Source organism: Saccostrea echinata, unplaced genomic scaffold (genome assembly GCF_033153115.1).
Source record: "Saccostrea echinata isolate AGI-Se365-2 ecotype Australia unplaced genomic scaffold, CSIRO_AGI_Sech_v1 ptg000012l, whole genome shotgun sequence".
Classification (NCBI taxonomy): domain Eukaryota; kingdom Metazoa; phylum Mollusca; class Bivalvia; order Ostreida; family Ostreidae; genus Saccostrea; species Saccostrea echinata.
Genome location: NW_026889761.1, coordinates 16,056,934 through 16,081,157, shown reverse-complemented (window position 1 = coordinate 16,081,157; position 24,224 = coordinate 16,056,934). Strand labels below are relative to the sequence as shown.

Here is a 24,224-nt window from a genome sequence, read left to right as displayed (position 1 = left end):
GCACCCGTTTAATAGCGGACCTATTTTTGTATTCATATGAAGCATGATTTATTCAAAATCTTATACACGAGAAGAAGAAAACACTTGCTGTGGCCTTCAAATTGACATTTAAATAGATATATGGCGATGGATTATCACTTAATAATAGTTATTTCCATTCATATGTCGAAAGATATATCCGAGTGAACTTGAAATAAAAGATACCACAGAGTCTGGCACATATGTTTCATATTTGAATATTTTACTAGAAAAAGACGTTAAAGACGTTTAATGGTATCCTAACAACAAAGCTTTATGATAAACGTGATGACTTCAACTTTTCAATCGTCAACTTCCCTAACTTATGTAGTAATATACCATTATCACCTGCATAGGAGTTTATATCTCTCAGTTGCTTCGATATGCAAGAGCATGCTCTACGTACGAACAATTTCTAAAACGAGGTAAGTTATTTAAAAACAAGTTGAGGAAACAAGAATATCAAGAGTCTCGTTTAAAGTCATCATTTTGCTAGTTTTATGGTCGATACAATGACTTTGTCAGCATATACAATATATCATTAAGTCAAATGCTGACTGACGTTTTTCATACTAATTGTTAGGCCATTATCTAAGCAATGAATTGTCTACGGATTTTTCTGTTATTTCCCGATAATGACAAGGAGCAGACGGCGGGTGTGACTGGTCGGCAGGGGATGCTCACTCTTCCATGGCACCTGATCCCATCTCTGATGTTTTAGAGGTCCGTATTTGCAAATCCACACAAGTATTCAAATAATAAAATATAACAGAACGCCGATTAAAACTCTACCGGTTTCAATTATATCATCAGGAAATGTTTAACGTTCTAAACTTCAAATAATGATGACAAAAATAATGAACGTATTGGTTATAATATTTATTCTTGAGCATGAAGAATTCTGAAACGAAATCCATTTAAACCGTAATATCATAAGCATATTTGTCTAACATGATTATGTGCCAAGGCTTAGTCGGTCATCGACCCCACAGCTTCGTCGTGCACCTGCAGTTCTGTCCCCACAGATTACACTTGCAAGAAAGTCCGCTACAGCAACTATGCTGGACCTGGGATGACCAAGGTAAACAGTGGTTATTCCATCCATTGCACGTGGGTTGTCGCAGTTGGTAATAATTTCGCCTACACAATAAACAAAATGTAATGATCTCAGTCAAGAATAAATATTCATTAATAATAATTATTTTATAATACCATTATATATATTTTTCCAGAAGGGTACATGAATGTTTCTAGAAAAATGATAATAAGGATGTTATATGCACTGGACTTGTTTGTGCCCCCTCAATAATTTTACTAGTTTATACTATGCAATAGAAAACATGGCTTATTTTATTGTGATATTGTTGTACCTCCTTAATAGTAACAACTCATGACCTTTTTGTATTTTTTTTTTTTTTTTTTTTTTTTTTTTTTTTTTTTTTTTTTGCTTTTCAAGAAATATCTGTAAGGCGGTCATCCCCCTTTAAAAAGTATCCGTTTGATATTGTCTGCATCGTATTGTCATCCGGATGTTTGATAGGCAATATTCCTCACTCTCATGCAAGTGGAAATGAATAATGTAATAGGAATGAATGATAATGGCTTGGTCAAATCAATTTCTCTGCATAAACATTGTAAATGATGAACAACTTGAGGGTTGATGTTTAATTTGGATGAGAACATTTTATATTCTTTGAATTTGATAATCAAAAGTATCAGGTTTTAAGGGCCATGAAAACTCTTTTTCAACAACCATAGATAGAAAATTTCAAGTATTAATTTTTAGCAACTTGCTTTGTTGTACTGAATAGCTCATGCAAATAGTGCATGAAAAAAGCATTTTGATTTCATTCTAGATTAATAGATGTACAATTGTTCTAGAAAAAAAAACAATTTATTGAATTTATTCAAAATTCTTAATACAAGTACCTTGAACAATGTCTTTTTTATTGTTGGAAACAATCGCACGATACAAACCCATAAGTATACACAAGCAATTAGATAGGCACTATGAAACGTGACTAATTGCAATTTTTCACTTGATAATGAACTCTTCATAACGTCTTTCTCTTGTTTGCTTTTTTAAAAGAATGAAATTGTTTGCCTCAAAATACAATTGTACTACCGGTAATTTCGTACAGTGAATAACCATAATTATCGTATTTGTCCTCAATAGGACGTTTACTAGAAAAGATTTAATCAAGGGACGTTTTTCTCAGGATACAATAAGGGTCACTGAACTTGACATATCCAGTTTTTCATATACCCTTTTTTAAAATGAACAATTTTACGAGGGATGTTTTCTTTTTTTCTGAAACGAGCACTTGCTACCTCCATATATAATAACTGTGACACTAATACGACAGATTAACCAGCAACTAGAAATTTATTGGGCTTCCAGGCAGACTTCATTTTCCGGTGCTCAATTTATATTCAACGACAAGGGCCTTTAATGATGAATGCATACAAGTGACGTCAAGTTTTGAGTAATGAGAGATTCGGAAAAAGTCAATATAGTACAGTTCTTGGAAGATGTTGTCGATATAAAGCGATGAAATATTTAAAACAATAAATGCTTTGTTTTTTTTTTCTTGTGTGTATGTCAATTGTACACTCTAGATAAACAGAATATTTTTAAAAACAAATTTAATTTTTAAATATATATATATGAAGCGATAGCGCTCTTGATAAATATACTGCATTGTAGTTCATGTACCTCATGAATTTTCAAAAATTAAATTCATATCTTATATTTACATCATTTTTACGATGAGTTGCCGCAAATTATGCTATTCAATTGTCATTTTTAAAATAGAACAGTTTGCATTATAGTTTTGACGTCAAATACTGTATAGTGACGTAGCAATAGGTCACATGAGTGTAACACAACACTATAAATGTTCCACAGAAGTATAAAATAAAGCATAAAATCTGATAGATGAAGATATGTTGCCCAAAAACTAGAGAAATCAGACAATCATGGATCAACAAAATAATTAGTTTAGCTAAATAATTAGCTCAGTGACAAATGTTAAAGTACAGTAGATCTATTGACTTGTCTGTACTTAACCCCCTCCCCCTTTTGTCGCCATCAACATAGACTAAACAAAATAACAGTGCTTGGGCGTATTAGTAAACCCATCTCTCTCTCTCTCTCTCTCTCTCTCTCTCTCTCTCTCTTAGTGACACATTTTTAGAGAAATTATGAATTTTCACTATAGATTCAACACAACAACATCCTGACACTAGAACCCCGACGCAGTGGCAATGAAATTCACAATTATAGAAGGAGCACACTAGCTCATCAAAACCATGAACTTGGTTTATCTGCTAAATATCAAGGAGCAGAGAAGACTTTTTCAATTTTCAAAGAATTAATGCCTTTTTACTATACAATGTATAATCAATAAAGCCCCTCCCTAACACCAGAACCCCTAACCAAGGGCCATGAAATTCATAATTTTCGAAGAGGCACCCTTATTCATCATAACTATGCATTTACTTTGTTTGCATAGTATACATGTACGGGAGCAGAGAAGAGTATTTTCAAAGAATAATGCATTTTCACTATGTAATCAACAGTGCCCCCCTCCCTGAGTCCCTGCTCAAGGGGGCCACAAATTTCACAATTTTGAAAAATGCACCCTTGCTCATTACAATCATACACTAGTTTATCTGCTGAATAAACGGGGTAGAGATAAGGCTTATTAAAATATTTATACTTTTCACCATATGATCATTAGAAAACCACCACAACACCAGAACGCCTGACCCTGGTGCCAGCCATGAATTTAATAATTTTGGTAGAGGATTCAAAACTTATCTCAATCATTCCAACAGTTTGACTGCTTGTTGTCCAGGAATAAAGAAGAATTTTAAAAAATAGCACTATTCTGCATTGTTTTAACCCACCCCTCAAGACCCAGAGGGACGGGGACATTGATATTGTAATCTTTCTCTGCTGTTTAAATTTCCTCCTCTTTGTCATCACCCTTATAAACCTTTACAATCTTTTTTTTATCATTTTATAGAGAAACTGAATTAAAAATGAAACTCAGTATGGTTAAAATTATTCATTTTACTTTTACTAACATTACATTTAGTTGCTATTTTCATGATTTTTCAAGAAAGTTTGTAGTATCTGTCCTAAAGAAGTACTCAAATTATTGCAACACCTAATGAAAGTATCGAGATACAAATGGACTGACAGGCAGATAGACAGGAAGAAACACAATGTTTAATATATTGCAACTGCGTCAGTCTTTTCAATGTGTTCATATTTGAAATGACCATTAGAAGACTTACTTACATTCCTAATTATTTAATTTATGTAGATGATTGATTTATAGTACATCTTTACTTGTTTAATTGATTATTTGAACGACTGGTTGATTGATCAGTGCAATAGTGCCAAAATACTACAATAATGCAGTAGATGGATTATTTTTACATTTAAATATGAAGAAAACTCTCCAAAAAATGCATGCATTGATACTTTGGATGGATGGACAATAATACTCTCTTGCTCCATAAGACTAAATAAAACACATCACATTGTGAAACGCAGAGTATAGTGTTTTTCCTTATCTACAGCTATAATCAAAAAGAAGATTTAAGACAGAAAGAGCGTATCCATTTCTTTGACATTTATGTCCAAACGCTAATGGAATATTATCGATACATATCGTTATAACACATTTATATTGAGAGAAAACATGAAAAATTACTATGTTGTTAGATAATTATTATGATAAATTTTTACTGCAACACATCACTTCATTTTAATTACTCATGCTAAAGCAATATGTGATGAAATTTTTGAGAGTTTTATTTTTTCTTCATATAAAAATGTGCTTTTCTGAAAATTTACATGTACCTATGATCAGTACTTGAAGACAAAACAGTGACGTCAAATAAGATATCTGTAGTATAACGCGAATGTGTATTCTGAAGTTTTATACAAGAGAAGACGTTTTGTAAAGGGCCACAATAACACAATAGCAATAAGGCAACAGTAATTTTTCAACCTTCATGACCCTAAAAAACTAGAATGGTTAGACCTGATACAATGAAAAAAAATATACCCTAATTAAATAATTACTCTCAAGTTCTTAAGCTTCACTTATAAATTTTCAATAATTACTCCTAGGCTGATAGGCTTGCGAGGGGATAATAAATATGGCATGAATGAGGTGGAAGAAATAAATTTTTACGCTTTATTTCTTCAGACTCTGCATCAGTTTTCTGAAATTAAGATAAAGATGACCTGAAATAATTTTTTTTTTTTTTTGAAAAGTCAAAATACAATGACCTTCATATTTTCATACAAAGCTCTTTAACAACTGCTTTATTCCAGATATTCTCATTATGCAGGCATAACGTAACTGAATGTAACTGAGTTTACTATTTCTTACCTTTGCATTGTTTTGAATAGATCTAGTGCTCTGTGTTCATTATAATAATCATCGTCATAATCTGAAAGGAAAAGCAAAGCTTTGATTTTATGGTAGTAATTTATATCATCAGTGATCAAATGTTCCCCCCCCCCCCAAAAAAAAAATCAAAATAGAAAAGAAACAATTCTGAACGACGAAACATTTTTAACATCATGTTCTGAGTCTTTTTTTTTTATTTTCCACATCTCTCTCTCTCTCTCTCTCTCTCTCTCTCTCTCTCTCTCTCTCAGTTCAAATAGAAATCCATCTTGCGTGACACATAAGAACACACAATTAACTCTACGAGGAAATGAAACGTAAAAGATCAATAATGGGAAATAATTTCACTATAGGCTACTGCACAGACAAAGACGGGGACTTAAAACGCAGATAAAACTGAAAACTGAAAGAAAAATTGATCTCAATATTATCAAAAACACTCTTGATTAACAATCTCCAAATATAGATTTTCCATTTGATTTTCAAAAGTCTGTCAAGGGTTCCAAAGAGACTTGTCTTTTGTTTGATCCTTATTCAAATCTATAGCAATCAAAGCTTACATGAAATGTATTTGACAACAATTTCCTTTTTATACACTGTACAATTTCATAGGAGTTTTAGAATCGGCTCTTATTCATCTCATTCATGTACAGAATATGACCTGTTGAATAAAGAGAAGCTTTATACTAAAGGTTGTTTTATTAAAAACTCATTTAAAACTTTGTGATAGAAAAATGTCATAAAATGTTTTCAACAAATCAATAAAATATGAGTATGAAGTAAATAATATTTTTTTTTATGTAAACTTTAAACAACCCTTTGAAATGTTGTACAGTGGCAAAGTTAAACCACTTTGTAAAACCAAGCGATTTAGATGTAATCTGTACATTAGTTACATTAAAAGTTTACAATTCAGAGAATTTTAACCTAACGATAACGAAGATTGCTGTAGTTTTTTTTTTTCTAATTTTCTGAAATGCTCCTCTAGTGACCTTTATCCAAAATATTACATGAAGATTGAAATTTAACTTAAAATGAAAATTCTTGAATAGAGATTTTACTCCTCCATGGCACCTGATTCCACTTCTGATGTTTTAGAGACCCATGTTTGTTGCGCTTACAATTAGTATTTTTTCAATGGACTATTGAGCTTGATTTCTGTTCGTTATCTTCATATTTCATCATAAAAATATATGAATCAATAAATACGCTTAAAGCCCCCCCCCCCTTCTTAAAATAATTTTTAATTTTGTTTATATGGATTTTCAACAAGAATTTCATACTTATGGATCGAAAACAAAATAACGCTTTGTTCTCAGGATTGGATTTGAATTATTCTATGAAGGAAACTCGAGTAAAACTCATAAAAGGATATCTAAACGTCAAAGTATAAAATGTAGCACATAAACACAGCCAAACTTCCCATATAAATGTCGATTGATGGAATTAGTCTCCTAGCAAAGTGGACCCTTTATTGTGAAGAACGAACTTTTCATCGTAAAAACCATTGAAAGCGTAGCTTACTTAATGGTTTCATACGCGATGAATTGGTTTTAGATATTCTTGTCACCAGTAAGAATTTTATAGTTATTGTATTCAAACCCTCTGCATTTAGAAGCTAAGAATATTTACATGCCACTATATTGCCTACAAAATAAAAAAAAAGATGAAGATAGCAAACTGTGATCAACCTCTTAAATCCTGTATAAAATACGAATCGTAAACGGGGCACGAACACGGATCCAGGGAAACACCAGAGGTGGGATCAGGTGACTAGGAGGAGTAAGCATCCCCTGTCGAACGGAATAATCAGGTAAACGGAGTAATCCGTATGTCAGAATTAGTTTAGCAACATTGGCTTATAACAACTGGTATGAAACGTGTCAGTTAACTACATCCCAATTGTAGGTTTTATTTGCAAACAAGATCATTATAAAGACCATGCATATGGAATTTGCGAAATGCTGACATTTAACGAAATAATTGAAAACCATCTAAAGTTATTTGTCAGTAGGTTGACTTGATTTTAATAAATGATTGTATTTAGAACATGTTCCTGTGTACCGAATGAGTTAGGAGACAAATCACAGACAGAATGCAGACTGGAATCTGTGATTATGGATGTTGCCAATCATAGCCTTTTGCGGCCGCCCCGTCTTACTTAAAACAAAACTACTTAAAAAATCCGTCTGTTTCTTCAATTTGCCAACAAAAGAGTTGACGTAGTAAAATTAGTAATATTCTTAATCTAATCAAAAAGGTCCAATCTTGTATTCCACCATATTTCAAGTTGAAGTCCACACCTTGCATGCCTTGCCTTGTATTTCTTACAAATACATGTTTTCGTCGACTATTTCTTCCAAACCTATTAACTATAAAAAAAAATGTACGGTGCCTAGATTTAGAACAGCAGTAACATAATCCTCCCACGTGTTCATGTTTTTTTCTTCAGCCTACTATATAGACCTGCTGGCGTCCTACTGGTGACATGAATAAAGTTAAGAATGAGGACCTTTAATCCCATATTTTGAAAGGACCGAAATTTAGGAAACCCCGTTTTTCAAATGGCGAAGAATTTCATAAATGTTATGAATTCTGTCAAGGATGAAAGGAAACACCTTAACACTTTGTCAGAATGGATTTAAAGTATAAGATGTATGTTAAATGGGTTGAGGGGCAATGTGAAAACCATGTATCCTTCTGTTTTTTTAATAATTCAGAAGTGAGAAAAGAATTAGATAGATTTCAAGATCAATATGTACTGGTCCCAGCTGATAGAACATTAACAGCAAATCCTTTGTTCGTAAAGCACATTATTACAAATTACATATGTATTAAATTATTACAATTGCAGTGAAGAGGAATTTGTTCACCCAACTTAAAATCTTCATTCCCTTCTTAAGTAGGAAATTCTTCAAAATCTCAGTTTATCCCCCCCCCCCCAAAAAAAAAAACCTGAACTTAAATTACCAAACCTATACTGGATTTCTTAACTTCATCAATCCTTATAAACAGTAACATAGCGGGTTCCAGTAAAATAATGCGCTACGAAGCCACTTTCTTCACTACAATATTAACAGCAGTGAAGGAAAAACTTCAGGAGAACTGTACAACAATAGGAGGGTTGATCCAAAAGTTTGTGGAATTTCTTTCTAAAATTTTACTGTGACGTGTTAAAAGCAAACAGACGACGTATCTATAAAACACAGCCATTATGCAACAGCATTGGAAAATTTCACCATATTCCAATTACCATTAAGGTCACAGGAGCTTTCCTAATACGGACAGCTGTAAAATCCGGGGGAGACTTTGACGTAACGTCAAGTTAGGTCTATCACGTCACGTTCTACAAGCATCTCACTCTCACGTTCAAATCGAATTAGAAATTCTACTAAACACTGCATTATTTTCTCCATTTTACCTGGGTGCCAATCTCGCACCCACTTTCTTCTTATTACAATAATTCTTTTTTAAAACACGCTCTATCGTTCTATATGATGTTCAGATTTCAGTAGCAATGTCAAGCACAGTGCATCTGTGTTCCACGTCCATTAACGCTCTCAATTTGTCTACGAAGAAAGAACGATCTTCCAATAGGCGGCTAGACCTTTAATCAACATCGGAAGTTCTATTTTCCTTAAATTTCACTTGAAAACCTGTTGGTTACTGTACTTTTGTTCTGCTTGAATCATTAGTATATTTAGTCAGAGAGTTCACGAGATTTCCACAAAACTTATTAACTGACCGAATTTCGACGTTGTCTAATGATGTCATGATGATCAACAAATCATAAATAGAAAAACTAAATATCCAGTAAAATGGATCAATTTTTCACACAAAGGTTTATAAGAGTTCAAGCAATCGTAATTATGACATCATATCCATTTTTATGACACTCAGCGCATTTTTTTCACAGTGAGTATCAAGAATTGAAATGATAATGAACAAATAAATATGTCCCCCGCAATTTCAAACATCTGTTTCCATGGCAACTGCCAAAGTGTTATTATAAAGAATTTTTAAAAATATTTTTAATTAAGTACAGTTCTTTGTAAAAATCATGCAAAATAGGCATGTAGGTGATATATGAGGGTTCTCAGAATTCGATGATTTTCCACAAATAGTTTTCTTTTGCCCTATGAACCATGTATGCAAAAGGAAAAATGGTTTGATTCACGGTTACCATGGAAACATGGGTAAAGAATTTTCCCTAGCAACCAGCCGATTTTCAGCTTTGATGGACTAAAAAATCTCTTATCTTTCAGGCTCAAATTAAATGTAAATACTAAAAGAATTTCTTTTTCATAGCTGTTATTCTCAAGATAATGATCTTAACAGTTTTCACAATCAAAAATATAGAAATAAGATTTAAAGATATATCTGTGATAGATGTGGGAATATATGCATGTTTTTCCTTTTTTGCTGACTCAGCATTTTCCTTGATTTTGGAATTATTCAATGCCTAATAACTCCAGTGATGGACCTCATACAGACATCCTGTGTATATAACATTAAAGCAGAGGATTTTGAATTTGAATTCAGAAGCGTATAATTTTTAAACATTCCTATCGTTGCCTAGCAACAAAAATGGATGTTTTGAGGAATGAAAACAGAAAAAATGTAAAATGCTAAAGTCATAAATCACATACCTTGTTATCTTTGATTAATCAAAACAAATTTTACAATAAATTAAAATTTTTGAGACCTCTCTGCAAGCTGTGGAATGTTTTACAATTTGTAATCTCCATGGTAACAGCGATTTCCCCTTAGCAACACATCATAGAATAATAATTTTAGCATGTTCATGTACCTGTTGTTAAGGATTCTTCAAAGCATGCTGTAAAATTGTGATTAGGCAAATTTTACAATGTAATTAGCATCTTATAAAATTTTATTTTTCACTTGATTTTCCCATGGTAACGATTCTGAGCACATAGCAACCAATGTAACCTATGTAGAGTTAAGAGATTCTCTGTAGGAATTTCAACTGTTTTGATACTCAGAATCAAGATTACAGGGCATTTTTATGTAAAATCATTGCTGGTACAAAACATAAATAAATATATACATTTGCAATCAAGATTTAAAAATTCAAACTAAGAATGTTACCATGGTAACGGGTATAAACATTTTTAGTTCACCTGAGCCAAAGGCTCAAGTGAGCTTTTCTGATCGAAATTTGTCCATTGTCTGTCGTCGTTGTCGTCGTCATTGTCGTTGTAATAAAACTTTTCACAATTTCATCTTCTTCTCCAGAACTCCTCGACCAATTTCAACCAAACTTGGCACAGAGTATCCTTGGATAAAGGGGATTCAAATTTGAACAAATGAAGGGCCATGCTCTCTTCCAAGGGGAGATAATTACAAATTAGTGAAAAATGAATAGCATCTTTTAAAAATCTTCTTCTCAAGAACCACTGAGCCAGGAAAGATGAAACTCGTGTGGAATCATTCTCAGGTAGTGTAGATTCAAGTTTGTTCAAATCATGACCCCCGCGGGTAGGGTGGGGCCACAATGGACGATCAAAGTTTTACATAGAAATATATATAGGAAAAATCTTCTCAAGAACAGCAAAGCCATGATTGGTTATTAACTATTAGGAAGTATCCTAAGGTAGTTTAGATTCATATTTGATAAAAATCATGACCCCCTGGTGTATATAAATATCCCCTGGGGATATGTAGGGGTCACAATTGATGGTTAAAGTTATGCACAGGAATACATAGGACATTTTTTTTTTTAAAATCTTGTTCTCAAGAAGAGCAAAGCTATGATTAGTCATATTTATATGGAAGCATCCTCAAATAGTGTAGATTCAGATTTGTTCAAATCATGACCCCAGGGGACAGGATGGGATCATAATGAAAGTTCAAACTTGTAGTGAAAAAAGTCACAAATAGTCAAAGAAATATGAAAGCATCTTTAGTTAGTGTAGATTCAATTTTGTTCAAATCATATCCCCCCCCCCTCTTTTTTAGGGGTAGGTTGGGACCACGTATGCATTAAAGCTTTTCAATACTGAACTGATTTTTGCTTTTTTCCTAGCCAGGTGAGCGATGTGGCCCATGGGCCTCTTGTTGTTTATATCATTTCAGTTTTATTTCTCTATTTTCATTCAGAGCTCATTGATCTTTCTAAATTAAAAAAAAAAAAATATGCAAGCACGGGTTTTCAAGTTTTGAAAAAAGAATTAATGCACTTTATTAATTATTATTTCATGAAAGAAATAAATTCATTTTTTTAAAATTAATATACAATTATTGCTGCTTTTTTCGAAGTACAATATTCACCTCGCCCTTCGGGTTCGGTGAATATTGTACTCCTCAGGTGTCTAAACCCAACAATAAATATTTTATTATATGATTATCTATTTTTGGTCCAATGTAGAATAAATAATTCCCTATATTGACCTGGAAATAATTCCTTATATTGACCTGGAAGGTCACGTGCTGGTCAATATAACGTAGTGTTTTTCTAACATTGTTGGATCTCAGCCAATCGGAGAGATGGGAATTATTCAATCATATAATAAAGTATTTTATTAAATGAATGTTTGCACTTTGGCATAATAATTTTTCCTTACATTTTCCCATGCTTGTACCGGAAAATGAATCTGATGTGGGATTTCCGTGGGAGGAATTCTACTCTGGAGTCTATTTTCTGGGGGGAGGGAATCCTACTCTTGAGTCAGTTTTCTGGTGGGAAAAGATTTTAGAGGGGAAATCCTACTCTACAAGACCGGTAGATAATGAGCTGATTTATGGTATGTCTCTTGATATTGTTGACTTACAAATCAGGTTTCGAGTTTCTTTGGTCCATCTTTTGCTCACCAGAGCAGATGGCTCAAGCATCTTTTTATCGTTCAAAAATCATAACACTTAGGGATGGTGTGGAGCAACAACAATAATCAAAGTTAAACAAAGGAATACAGAAAAACATGCTTATAGATAAGGAGCTTATATATGAAATGACGTTTACAGCTAAGAGATCTGTGGGTTAAGAAAATATTTGCTATTGTACTTTATCAAATGAGTTGAAATGATGTATATTCCCGATGTTTTCCGAGCGAATATACACAATTTAAACGACATGGATAAAGCAAATACCACATCACACAATTATATATGTTTTATTAATCGCACAATTATAGATATTTTAGTTATCTCATAAGATTTTCTTTTTTTCACAAAAATTAAGATAATCCCCGTAAAATGATGTTAATTGATTTCTATCCAAATCGACGACGCGTAAATTGATGACGTCGCACTGTTCACGTTGAAATGCTGAAAGTTTTTTGTAAATCTATACAAAATATGAAATCTTGGAATGATATTTGCTATGTCTTTTAAAATATATGTGACAGTTTGTTGATTTATTTTATACAAACTTTTGATTTTGAAGTTGTACACGTTGTAAAGACCGAGGAATCATTAATTGTAGTCCTACTCTGAAATCATTCTGTGTATGGTGACAGTGCTAAGCCAGCTATTTGTAGAATCATAGTAAGTTATATAGTATAATGTAAGAAAGTATTGATGAAAGTGGCCAGATCACTTTCCTGAATGGTAAAATGAATCATGCAACACCAACTTCACTGATAGGCCTAATGTTTCCTGTGAGAACGTGTTGGGGAGTGGGGTTAACATTCATATATTTACAGTGGTCAGTTTAAAAAATGAAATATCATTGGAAAAAAATAAAAGTTTCGAAAATTTTACGTCTTAAAGCATCGGATTGTTTCAAAACCGGAAGTGCTATTTATAAAGCATACGGAAGGATAAAACATAACTTTATCTTATGGGTAGCATCCACCACAAGTATGGGATTAAACAATTAGTTTAATCTCACATGTGTGGTGGATACTACCTATAAGATAAACTTATAATGTATTAAAATTGTCTATCCCTGGTACTTCAATTCGATATAAGCATGTTTTACTATATATAGAAAAGTTTAAAAACAGCAAAGCCATGATTAGTCATTTTAATTCAGAAGCATCCTAAGTGCAAATTTTAAGTTTATTCAAATCAAATGTCCCCGGGCTTAGGGTGAGGACCACGATAGAAGATCAAATATGTATAGGGGAAATCTTGTAAAGATATGATTAGGTAAATAGATATGGAAGCATCTTTAGATAGTTAGGCCTTTGTTTTGTCAAATAATTTTGGACCAATATTTTATTTTAAGTTTTCAATACTGAACTGTGTTCTGTTTTTTAAGCCCAAGTGCTTAGGTGTGTAGTGTAGCCAATGGGCCTCAAAAATTATAGCCATTAGACTTAGTTTCTAATTGTCATAAACAAGGCTATAATTATAGGCAATGCCTGCTGCCTAATATATTTATGCAGATCATATTAAAATATTCTCAAATGAAAAATTTCTAATAATTTACTTTTTTCAAATGTTTAGCTGTAGAGCTGATTTTTAGTTTGTCTTATACTATTGATGACTGACAAATCAATTCAAGTTTATTGCTGACTGACCCACTTTTATGAAAGTACTTGTATTAGTACCTTAAATGTAAAAAAAATCCTTTTTATTCACTGCTCAGTTCAATAATAAAAATTTCAAATCTTTTTTTTTTCTGCTATGCCTGCAGATAATTAGCTGAAGTTTCTTTATATCAATGACCAAGATTAGGTTTGACAATCATGATTAAGATAGAAATGTATAGCCCTCAGACTTAAGAAATTCACAGATGGTCTTTTGTTTGTCTCTTCATATTTTATTTTCTAGTTTCGCATTGATTGAACCATTTCAATAAGTTCACCTGTACAGAAGTTTCATTTGTAAAAGGTGAAGATAACGAACAGTGATCGATCTCATAAAATCTATAAACATTACAAAAATGTGAAGAGGGCATAAAACACGGACCCCTGGAAATTCCAGAGGTTGGACCAGGTGCCTAGGAGGAGTAAGCATCCCCTATTGACCGGTCACACCCGCCGTGAGCCCTATGTATTTATCAGGATGACGGAACTTTCCATAGTCAATTTAGTATAAAAACAAAGCCTTAACAATTGGTATGAAACAAGTCATCCAAACACGACCCAATGATAGGTTATATATATTTGCTAACAAGGTCATTATAACGACCATAAAATTTACGAAATACCAACTTTAATCGAGGTTGTTGAAATCCCTATAACATCAACTTATCAGTGAGTAGCATGCCTCACTTTAAAAATTGATCGTACTCAGAGCAAGCTCTTGAGTACCGAATAAACACCATAAACAAGTGATACTGGAACATTACTTTAAAAATAAGGAAAGGTTAAAGTGAGCTTTTCTGATCACCTGTCTTCTGCCTATCTGTCCATTGTTCATTTCTTTTTTTTTCAACTTTTTTCTACAAAACCTGTTGGTCAAATTCAACCAAACTGTCGCAAACTAATGTATTCTAACAAAACATATGTATCTAAGGGAGAGGAGAATAAAATCAAAAATGATTCCCGATTATCACAATTAAGGTTAAAATGTACAATTTTTAATAGCAACATCTAGATGATTGATAGATTTTTCGATATTGGTCATATTGTACGAATGCAACATAGGTTTTATGATTTAAGAATCAAATTGCACATTACAGGAAAAAGTTATATATGCAAAAATATTAACACAAGTTTCCTTCTTAGTTTTGGTTTTTAGACTTGATTGCAGAATGTATAACATTTATATTTATTTTCTACCAGTAATCATTTTAATTTTCAATGTACCGTAATCTTGATTCTGTGTAACAAAACTGTTGAAGTGCTTAAGGAGGGATTCTTGTCTGGTTTCTGTCTAGATGAAATATTCAAAGTACATTTGCTTAGGCCAAAATAAAAAATACCTTTGTTTCCCCTAACGCGACTGACTCACTTAAATCATGCCGGCTGAAAAGTTTTTTTTAAATAAGATTATTCAAATATTTTTTTTTCTTTATCAACTTTATGAAGTACAATTTCATTAAAATCCGGTTTTTTATCAGAACGGCGGCTTTTGTTTTACTCTCATTTGGCGCCCACAACATTTGGCCACAGAGGGTTAGTTCGTGTTATAAAACAACGGCGATGTATCAACCTTACTATATATCTTTAACTTATTAGAATCCCACACTCTTGAAACATTTCGTGAATTAAATATACCATGAGTAAGGAGTGTTAGGATGGTAATTGCAAATATGTCTTCTAAAATTAACGTACGTAGTAAACATGGCAAAGCCTGCCTCATAAGCAGATGTGTTTGCATATCAATAAATTACACTGAATTTCATTCGTTTTGATCTAATAAACACTTCATGTATGATTCTATTTTTACTATATAGGACCATAGGAGTTGTAAATATGTCTTTATATAATTATTTCATCTTGATAAATATAATTCAGATGTTTTTTCTTCGTTTGTTTTATTTATGGGGTAAACTTCGTGACTATAACATTAGATATATGAAACTTTAATCATTTTAGATATTGTTTGTTTGAATTAAATATTGTTTATACAGATACACTCTTTTCAAATAGTGCTGAAATCTTTAAATATGGCTTATGGTACGGCTTCCTGAGACGTCCAGTTTATTTTTCTTTAGTTAGGCCCTTGAAAATAGGTTGTTTCTTTGCTTTAAAATACCTTTAAAATTGTTGGGTCGACAACATTTGAACATCTCGTTGGTGGAGGGCTCCTAATTTAGACTTTTTCTCGGCATTTATAATCATAAAGCATCAATAAGGGACATTTTTCGTGCCAACATCTTCATGTATACTGCAACACTGCATGGACGTACGTTTTTTACGGTCTCATTCGACTGACCAGTCTTCACGTCCCACGTTGGGACCTGTTACTTAGAATAAGCTCCTGAATTACGTCGTGACTCCAAAAACGAAACATTAGAATCACGCGAGGCCCTTGACATTTTGTCTGTGTAAGCACTCGAAAATGATAGTAGGTTTGAAAAAAATATACAGATACAATATGGCAGATGGTTGAGTGTTTGCAAATCTTGCCTTTTTGATTTCTATAAATTTACTCTGGCCTGAGAAATGAATAATATTTGTGAATTAATTTACCATACATGTTGCTTTTAAATTTCATTTGTATGATACTGGGTTAAAAAATTGGTTTCTTTTGTTCTTTCTTATTCAATTTTTCAGCATGCATTTTCAAAACTGCTGTCAGAAAAAAAAAATAATTTACCTACCTACCTACCCAGCTTGAAATTTTAGGGTCGGGTTAGGGGAAACAAAGATATTTTTAATGATGGCCTTATATGTCTTATATATTACATGTAAGTGATTCAAAAAATCATATTTTTCTTTCCTCATCATAGTTGTACAACTTTAAATAGAAATGGTAAACTTAGTTTGAAATCTAATGGGGACTATATTTTTGGCGCAATGACGGCGTATGAAAAAATCTCCTTTTCTGCTTCTCAACATTACAATAGAATAATGAATTTACTTAAAATTTTCAAACAATCAAAGACTTTTAAAAAATTCAAATGTAATTAAAATTAATAATAATGGATTTAAGTTTTAAAATATATCAAATAAATATGATTTTACAAACAAACTACAATTTTATTAGATTTTAAAAGCTTTTAATCTAAGTAAAAGATCTGAGCAAAAAATATTTTAAAAGCGTTTTTTCTCCCTTAGTAAACCATCAAAACTTTTTGTTTTTGTATCAATTTGTATCTTTATATGACTGCTTCATCATATGTAAAAATAAGAAAAATTTAAATTTACGAAGCATATAAAAATGACCAAAATATCCTAACAATTTAAGAAAAATTGAGGAAATTCGGATTAGCCAATATCTATTTTAGTTGAATTATGCATGTTGATTTGGTGGTATCATCTGAAAGACCCTATATGGTAGTATCTTTTTACGCAAAAAGAAAAACATTTTAACTTTTGAAATAGAAGACGGCATCACATGATTGGAAACGGTGTTTTTTTATTGTTAAAGTGAAGGAAAAAGATATGACCTAGACCTGACCTTTGTTCTAAAATTTAATCTTACTGATACCATCACTTAGTGATTATGTCTTCTTGATTCTATGAAAATTTCCTCAATTTTTAAATACAAAAATATGAGAAGAATCCCTCCTTAAGAGTATGACTCTCAACTCTTCATAGATTACACTGGTTGTTATGTTCACATAATCGTTGCCATGGGTTAATCAATTAAAAAAAACTTTAATAAGATGCTAATTGCATCGTAAAATTTGCCTAATCACAATTTTACAGCATGCTTTGAAAAATCCTTAATAAAATCTTTACCCCCGGAAAACAAACTGGCTCTAGAGTAGGAATTCCCTCCGGAAAAATGACTCTAGAGTAGGATTTGCCCTACAGAAATCCCACATCGGATTCAATTTTCTGGTACAACATAGCAAAATAGTATGAAAAATTAACTATGCCAAAATGTGAACATTCATTTTATAAGATACTTGGTTAAAAAAAATGAATTTATTTCATTCATGAAATAATAATTAAAGAAGTGCATTAATATTTTTTTCAAAACATGAAATCCTGTGCTTGTATATTTTCTTTTTTAAATTTAGAGAGCTATGAATGAAAATAAAGAAATAAAGCTGAAATGATATAAACAAAAATGTTTATACCCGTTACCATGGTAACATTCTTAGTTTGAATTTTTAAATCTTGATTGCAAATGTATATATTTATTTATATTTTGTACCAGCAATGATTTTACATAAAAATGTCCTGTAATCTTGATTCTGAGTATCAAAATAATTGAAATTCCTACAGAGAATCTCTTAACTCTACATAGATTACATTGGTTGCTATGTGCTCAGAATCGTTACCATGGGGAAATCAAGTGAAAAATAAAATTTTATAAGATGCTAATTACATTGTAAAATTTGCCTAATCACAATTTTACAGCATGCTTTGAAGAATCCTTAACAACAGGTACATGAACATGCTAAAATTATTATTCTATGATGTGTTGCTAAGGGGAAATCGCTGTTACCATGGAGATTACAAATTGTAAAACATTCCATAGCTTGCAGAGAGGACTCAAAAATTTCAATTTGTTTTGAGTGTTCAAAGATAACAAGGTATGTGATTTATGACTTTAGCATTTTACATTTTTTCTCTTTTTATTCATCAAAACACCCATTTTTGTTGCTAGGCAACGATAGGAATGTTTAAAAATTATACGCTTCTGAATTCAAATTCTAAAAGACAAAATCCTCTGCTTTAATGTTATATACACAGGATGTCTGTATGAGGTCCATCACTGGAGTTATTAGGCATTGAATAATTCCAAAATCAAGGAAAATGCTGAGTCAGCAAAAAAGGAAAAACATGCATATATTCCCACATCTATCACAGATATATCTTTAAATCTTATTTCTATATTTTTGATTGTGAAAGCTGTTAAGATCATTATCTTGAGAATAACAGCAATGAAAAAAGAAATTCTTTTAGTATTTACATTTAATTTGAGCCTGAAAGATAAGAGATTTTTTAGTTCATCAAAGCTGAAAATCGGCTGGTTGCTAGGGAAAATTCTTTACCCATGTTTCCATGGTAACCGTGAATCAAAACAATTTTCCTTTTGCATACATGGTTCATAGGGCAAAAGAAAACTATTTGTGGAAAATCATCGAATTCTGAGAACCTTCATATATCACCCTTTGCATGATTTTTACACAGAACTGTACTTAAGAAAATTCAACAAGTGTATATATTTTCACCTGTGATTACCAATCACTTCCATTAAAAATAAATAAAATATAAAGAAATTCCACGAACTTTTGGATCAACCCTCGTATATTCGAGAAATTACATTCACTTTAAAACTTCTAGGGACCTTTAGAAAATTTGGAATCAAAAAACTTTACCAAAATGAACAGCATCGAAACGTAGGATTTTTCAACACTTCATACAACTATTCCCCGTGTTAAATTAAAGACTTGACTTTTAACATCATAGACAACTGCTTCTTCAATAAAATGATACTCAAATTTGTATGTCTTGTAAACAGAAATTTGCAAACTTATTTTGTTAAAAATAATTCTGATGCTATTCAAAAGTACTCCGAGGTTGATATCAACAGATGCATAAGTTTCTCATTGACAATATCTATATATTTTTCGGAAACCGGGTACTCCAGCAATTTTGTTGGAATTCCCATGGGTGCTAATTGTGCCCAATTATTACCAGACCTATGAAGAAGACTTTATTCAAAAACTTCTAAATTTAGATATATCGACGTCTTTTTATAAAATAAAAATATTCAGTTTTATTCTGGCGTTGATTCCATATATCAAATTGAACATGTTTTATGATTAACGTGATGACTTCATCTTTCCTATCGTCAACTTCCCTGAATTATGAAGCAATATACCATTTTTATCTGTATATGGCGTTTATGTCTCCCAGTTAATTCGATACGCGACGGCGAGTTCTACGAACAAACAATGTCTAAGACGAGGTAAGCCATTGGCAAATAAGTTGATGATACAATGATATCAACATTCTGGTTTAAAGTCAACATTTTGCAAATTTTATGGTCGATATGTTACGAGAACATCGTTTGCAAATACGTTCTGTCGTTAATTTGAATGTTCACTGACATCCTTCATGAAAAAAAGTTAGGCCATCATTTTCACATTGAATTGTCTACGAACCTGATCATGACAACAGGCGATGCTTACTCTTCCATGGCATCTGACTCAACCTCTATTTTCAGAGGTCCTTTTTGGCTCTGCTCATAATTCTTTTTATTCAAATCGACTTTTGAGAATGACATATGTTCATAATCTTTACATTTCATTTTTGTTAAGATCTATTGATCATGCTAGTATTCCTCAGAATTTCATTAATTAAAAATAGGCCTCAAACTGGATATAATAACAAATATCTCCAGCAGCATTGACATTTTTTCTTGAAAGTAGATTTTTGTAATTTTAAAATGTTAGATTTTACTAAACTCTAATTTGTTAACGTCTAAAACCCCACCTTGGTACGAGTCGAACAACTACATGTATTTGAATCAATTTACGACAGTATGGATCCTGTGTATCTATTTTGTAATTATTATTTATGTAGTTACGTCCACCTTTTTTTACTCGTTGTCAAGTCAGACAGTTGCTGCATTATCTCTTTATCAGGTACTGTCTGAGACACCACGTTTCACAGGTATGCACGTGACTTCTAGAACATCCTGCTGTTCACACAACCCTTGCCAATAATGTGTTTCCTAAGATGCTTTTCCAGCAGATACCGATTATAATATTAGGAAGTTTTCTTTAAGAAAGTTTATTTTTCAATTTTTATTTCAAAGTTCTGAGTAATGTTACATAGATACATGTAAAAAGTAAAAAAAAATCTGAGAATTTGAACTTTAAGCTAGTCCAGACCCGGTATTGGAATTAAATAGTTAAAATTGCTCCTTTGCTAAATGTTGATAGATGAGTAAGTCAACTGGTCTTTTAAAAGACATCAAAGAAGGAGAAAATAAAGTGTCGCTCCATCATACATTATAATCCTGTCTGGAGCTACATGTACATCGTGTCATTATACATATTTATTTATGTACATTGATGTCACAATCTCAGGCCTTTTATTTATAACATCATTGAAATAAAGTTACTGTAACATACCTGAAGTTCTCTATAATGTACACATAACCATAAAGTGATAAAAGGACATCAAAGTGTTTTTTGGTTAGAGACACTCCTTTCCCCAAAGATGCATCAACATATTTGATCGTAGAAGGCATCATAGTGTGAAAGATATGAGCCGGACATTATTTGACTTTGGATAATTAAAGCTATATATGGCGTATCTGAGCTAAAAATAAAAATACGAGATTGAATGTAGATAAACATGATATGTTATTTACGTTCAAATTAAAAAAAATCACCGATTTTGAACTTGAATAACCTCATTTTTCCATAGTTAAATTGACTTTAAACTGTGTCTGGTATTTAAATGCGGAGTCGGTAAATAAATCGGTTTTTGTTTTAAGTTTCTTCTATCTTTGAAACTTGATTGATTTAAATTGTGTAATTTACAGGAAGGTCCTATCTTTATATAGAGCAATAAAATAAATAGAAAGATCTTTTTTATTTTAGTTAGTCTGAACTCCTAAAAAAAATACACCATATATAACTTTAAAGAATTCTTAAATGAAATGAAAATGGCTGAAGGACCTTAATTGAATATTGAAAAATTATCCATGTTTAGAAAAACTAAGAATTCCGGAGAAGTATTGGATTTTTATCTCTGCATCAATAATGCTACAATATAAGGGTCTTTGATCTGGTTAACTTATTTCTGTCAATTAGACGCTACGAGCTTGAAAAGTACATCAATTACTTAAGGAAATCCAGAATGTGTTCTCGGACAAATATTGATCTAAATAGAATAAAGGATCAGAATAAATATCTTGGTCAAAATTAAGGCATTTTTTTCCTTCTAAATTTGCGTCATTCTTATAATGTGAACACTCCTTAAAAAGTCTGGTAAAGTGCAGCATCAGACAAACATAGAATATTTTAAAATGCTTACAAAAGAAACAAATCATTGATTTAATGATAGATCTGTCTGACTTTTGTATGCTATCCAAAGTGATTTCTTTTTTTTTCCAAATAGAGATGATAAAATCACTTAACCAATTGGTAGTGATAATGATTATGTAGTGACACGAATGTCAGGACAATGCTATTTTTATTTGTTCATGGCTTCTTAAAAATTGTTTTCTTTTAAATATTCTACTTTTATATTTGCAAGATATGTTTTAAAGTATCTTTTGAGAAACTCAAACTGTGTTCATGATTTCCTTGGGATTGTGAAAAAGTTCAATTCGTAACCCCTTTTTTAATGTTTCCTTTATTTGAAGAACGTTTCCATGCATACAAGGAACCCACTAAGCTGAAGATACTTCCGCATTAAATTCCCTTCAATTCAGTACAACATTACAAATTACTGACATTTATTCTTCCTTATCATTGTATTAATGAGTAGCATCGTGTCACCAACCTGCCTTTGCAATTGGATTTCAATTATAGAGACGCTGCTGAGGTCAATTGATTCTGTATTATACGGTACTCAATCAGTGTCATAGAATTCCTGTGATATAATATGACCGAGTCCTCTCATTTCCTACGAATTACCAATATAGATTATCTTATTAAAAATTCTGTCATCGTGTCTTTGAGGAGAGTCGGTTTTAATTTTTATTTATTACATTTTCGATTTTTCCTCCGATGGCAGAATTTTTTTGAGAAATGTTGTTTACAGGAATTTGTGTTTTCTTTAACAGGTCTAAATCTTAGTTTTAATTTAATTACATTTGAGGTATGTTCAAAGCTTTTAATTTATCACATTCGAAACCTTTTACGTGTACTTGTTACACAAAATACAAATCGATCTAGGATACCTTCTTCAAAAACTTATTATTAATTAAAAAAAAAAAAAACAACTTCCATCCGTTTCTTGATTCGTAAGAATAAAGTTCTACGTTATTAACTTACCTGCATAATACATGCCAGTTCCCAGACTTAGTGAAATAAGAAGAATCCATGCCACACCGAAGTAAAAAGTCATTCTCATAGAACTGCACAACATAACAACACTGTTTTAGAGCTTGTAGTCAGTAGCAATCCTGAAATTCTTATGCTGTAGAAGGAAGATATATATCTTACAAAATTGAATTAATACCATTTATTCACCAAGGTCTGCCTGGAAAAAATAAGCTTATTAAACCAACCAATTTAGATTGTAAAGACAAAGGCAATTGAAACACTTAAATTCGAGCTCTGTCATTTGCTTATATTTATCATATCTCCCACTCAGTTGACTCCTCCACCAGGGGGCGCGGCATGCAAATAATTAACTATGACGAGGGAATACGATCGATGAGGTATTTATGACAAGTACTCAAAATTATATCAATTTGCTGCGATTTATGGATATAAATCAGGAGGGAATCAACTGGAAGGTGGCTATTGCAAGCTGGCCTTCTGGTTAATTCATCGTCATTTTCTTCTGATCGGTACAAGGAATATAATTATCCATATAGCGCTGATATTTGTATTGGACATGAATCAAAATGCCCGTTGGTGTATTCCTAACAAATGAATATCCTTAGAGTCCTAATGAAACTACTCGTCTCTGTTTGTTCAGAGGCTGGACGTATTTATTTCAAAGAAATGATATCTCAGACGCGATGATTAAAGATACTGCTTGAAATCATCTTGTAGTATGGTTTTGTTGAATTTATGAACAAGTAACAAAATTAACTTGGAGAGAATAATAAATGAATCAGGTTTGCCTGGTAGGTTATAACCATATAATTTAATTTTGGTTGTAACGCGTCATTTGATTGAATAAAAAAAAATAGAATATACCGTATAACCTAAGTTGCCTACGTCACAAAAACTTACGTCAAAAACGTATCAATCCGCTTGACGTTACATATAAAATACGTACAATTTGAAAGAATTTTGAAGGAGAAATTGTTTTATTTATTGCACTTAATGATGGGAAATTAAATTATAAGGAATGAATTCAATAGCTTCCCAAGTTATACTGGTATAACCTGGCTGGGAACAGTTTACGTTTTTTTTATAAACTGCGAAGCTGTTTATAAAACCTAAACTGCCCCATTCGTTAAGTAGCTTATCTATTTCTAGAGAATATATACAGTACAGTATACATGTATTCATCTTTTCTTAAAGCAAAATATATTTTCTGATTTTATATGCTTCATGGCTTAATTGAATTAACAAAATCGCAATTTTGGTGAAAAATA

General features: G+C 31.9%; 1 protein-coding gene across 1 annotated transcript; it reads right to left on the bottom strand.

Moving 5' to 3' along the window:
• Window positions 1–884: 884 nt before the first annotated feature.
• On the bottom strand, window positions 885–23,241 carry LOC133186023 (uncharacterized). The gene is made up of 3 exons (XM_061321303.1): window positions 22,945–23,241; window positions 5,433–5,493; window positions 885–1,158 (listed from the first exon to the last, which is right to left on the bottom strand). The coding sequence occupies exons 1-3, from the start codon at window positions 23,036–23,038 to the stop codon at window positions 996–998; spliced, it is 318 nt and encodes a 105-aa protein (XP_061177287.1). The 5' UTR covers window positions 23,039–23,241; the 3' UTR covers window positions 885–995.
• Between the last annotated feature and the right edge of the window lie 983 nt (window positions 23,242–24,224).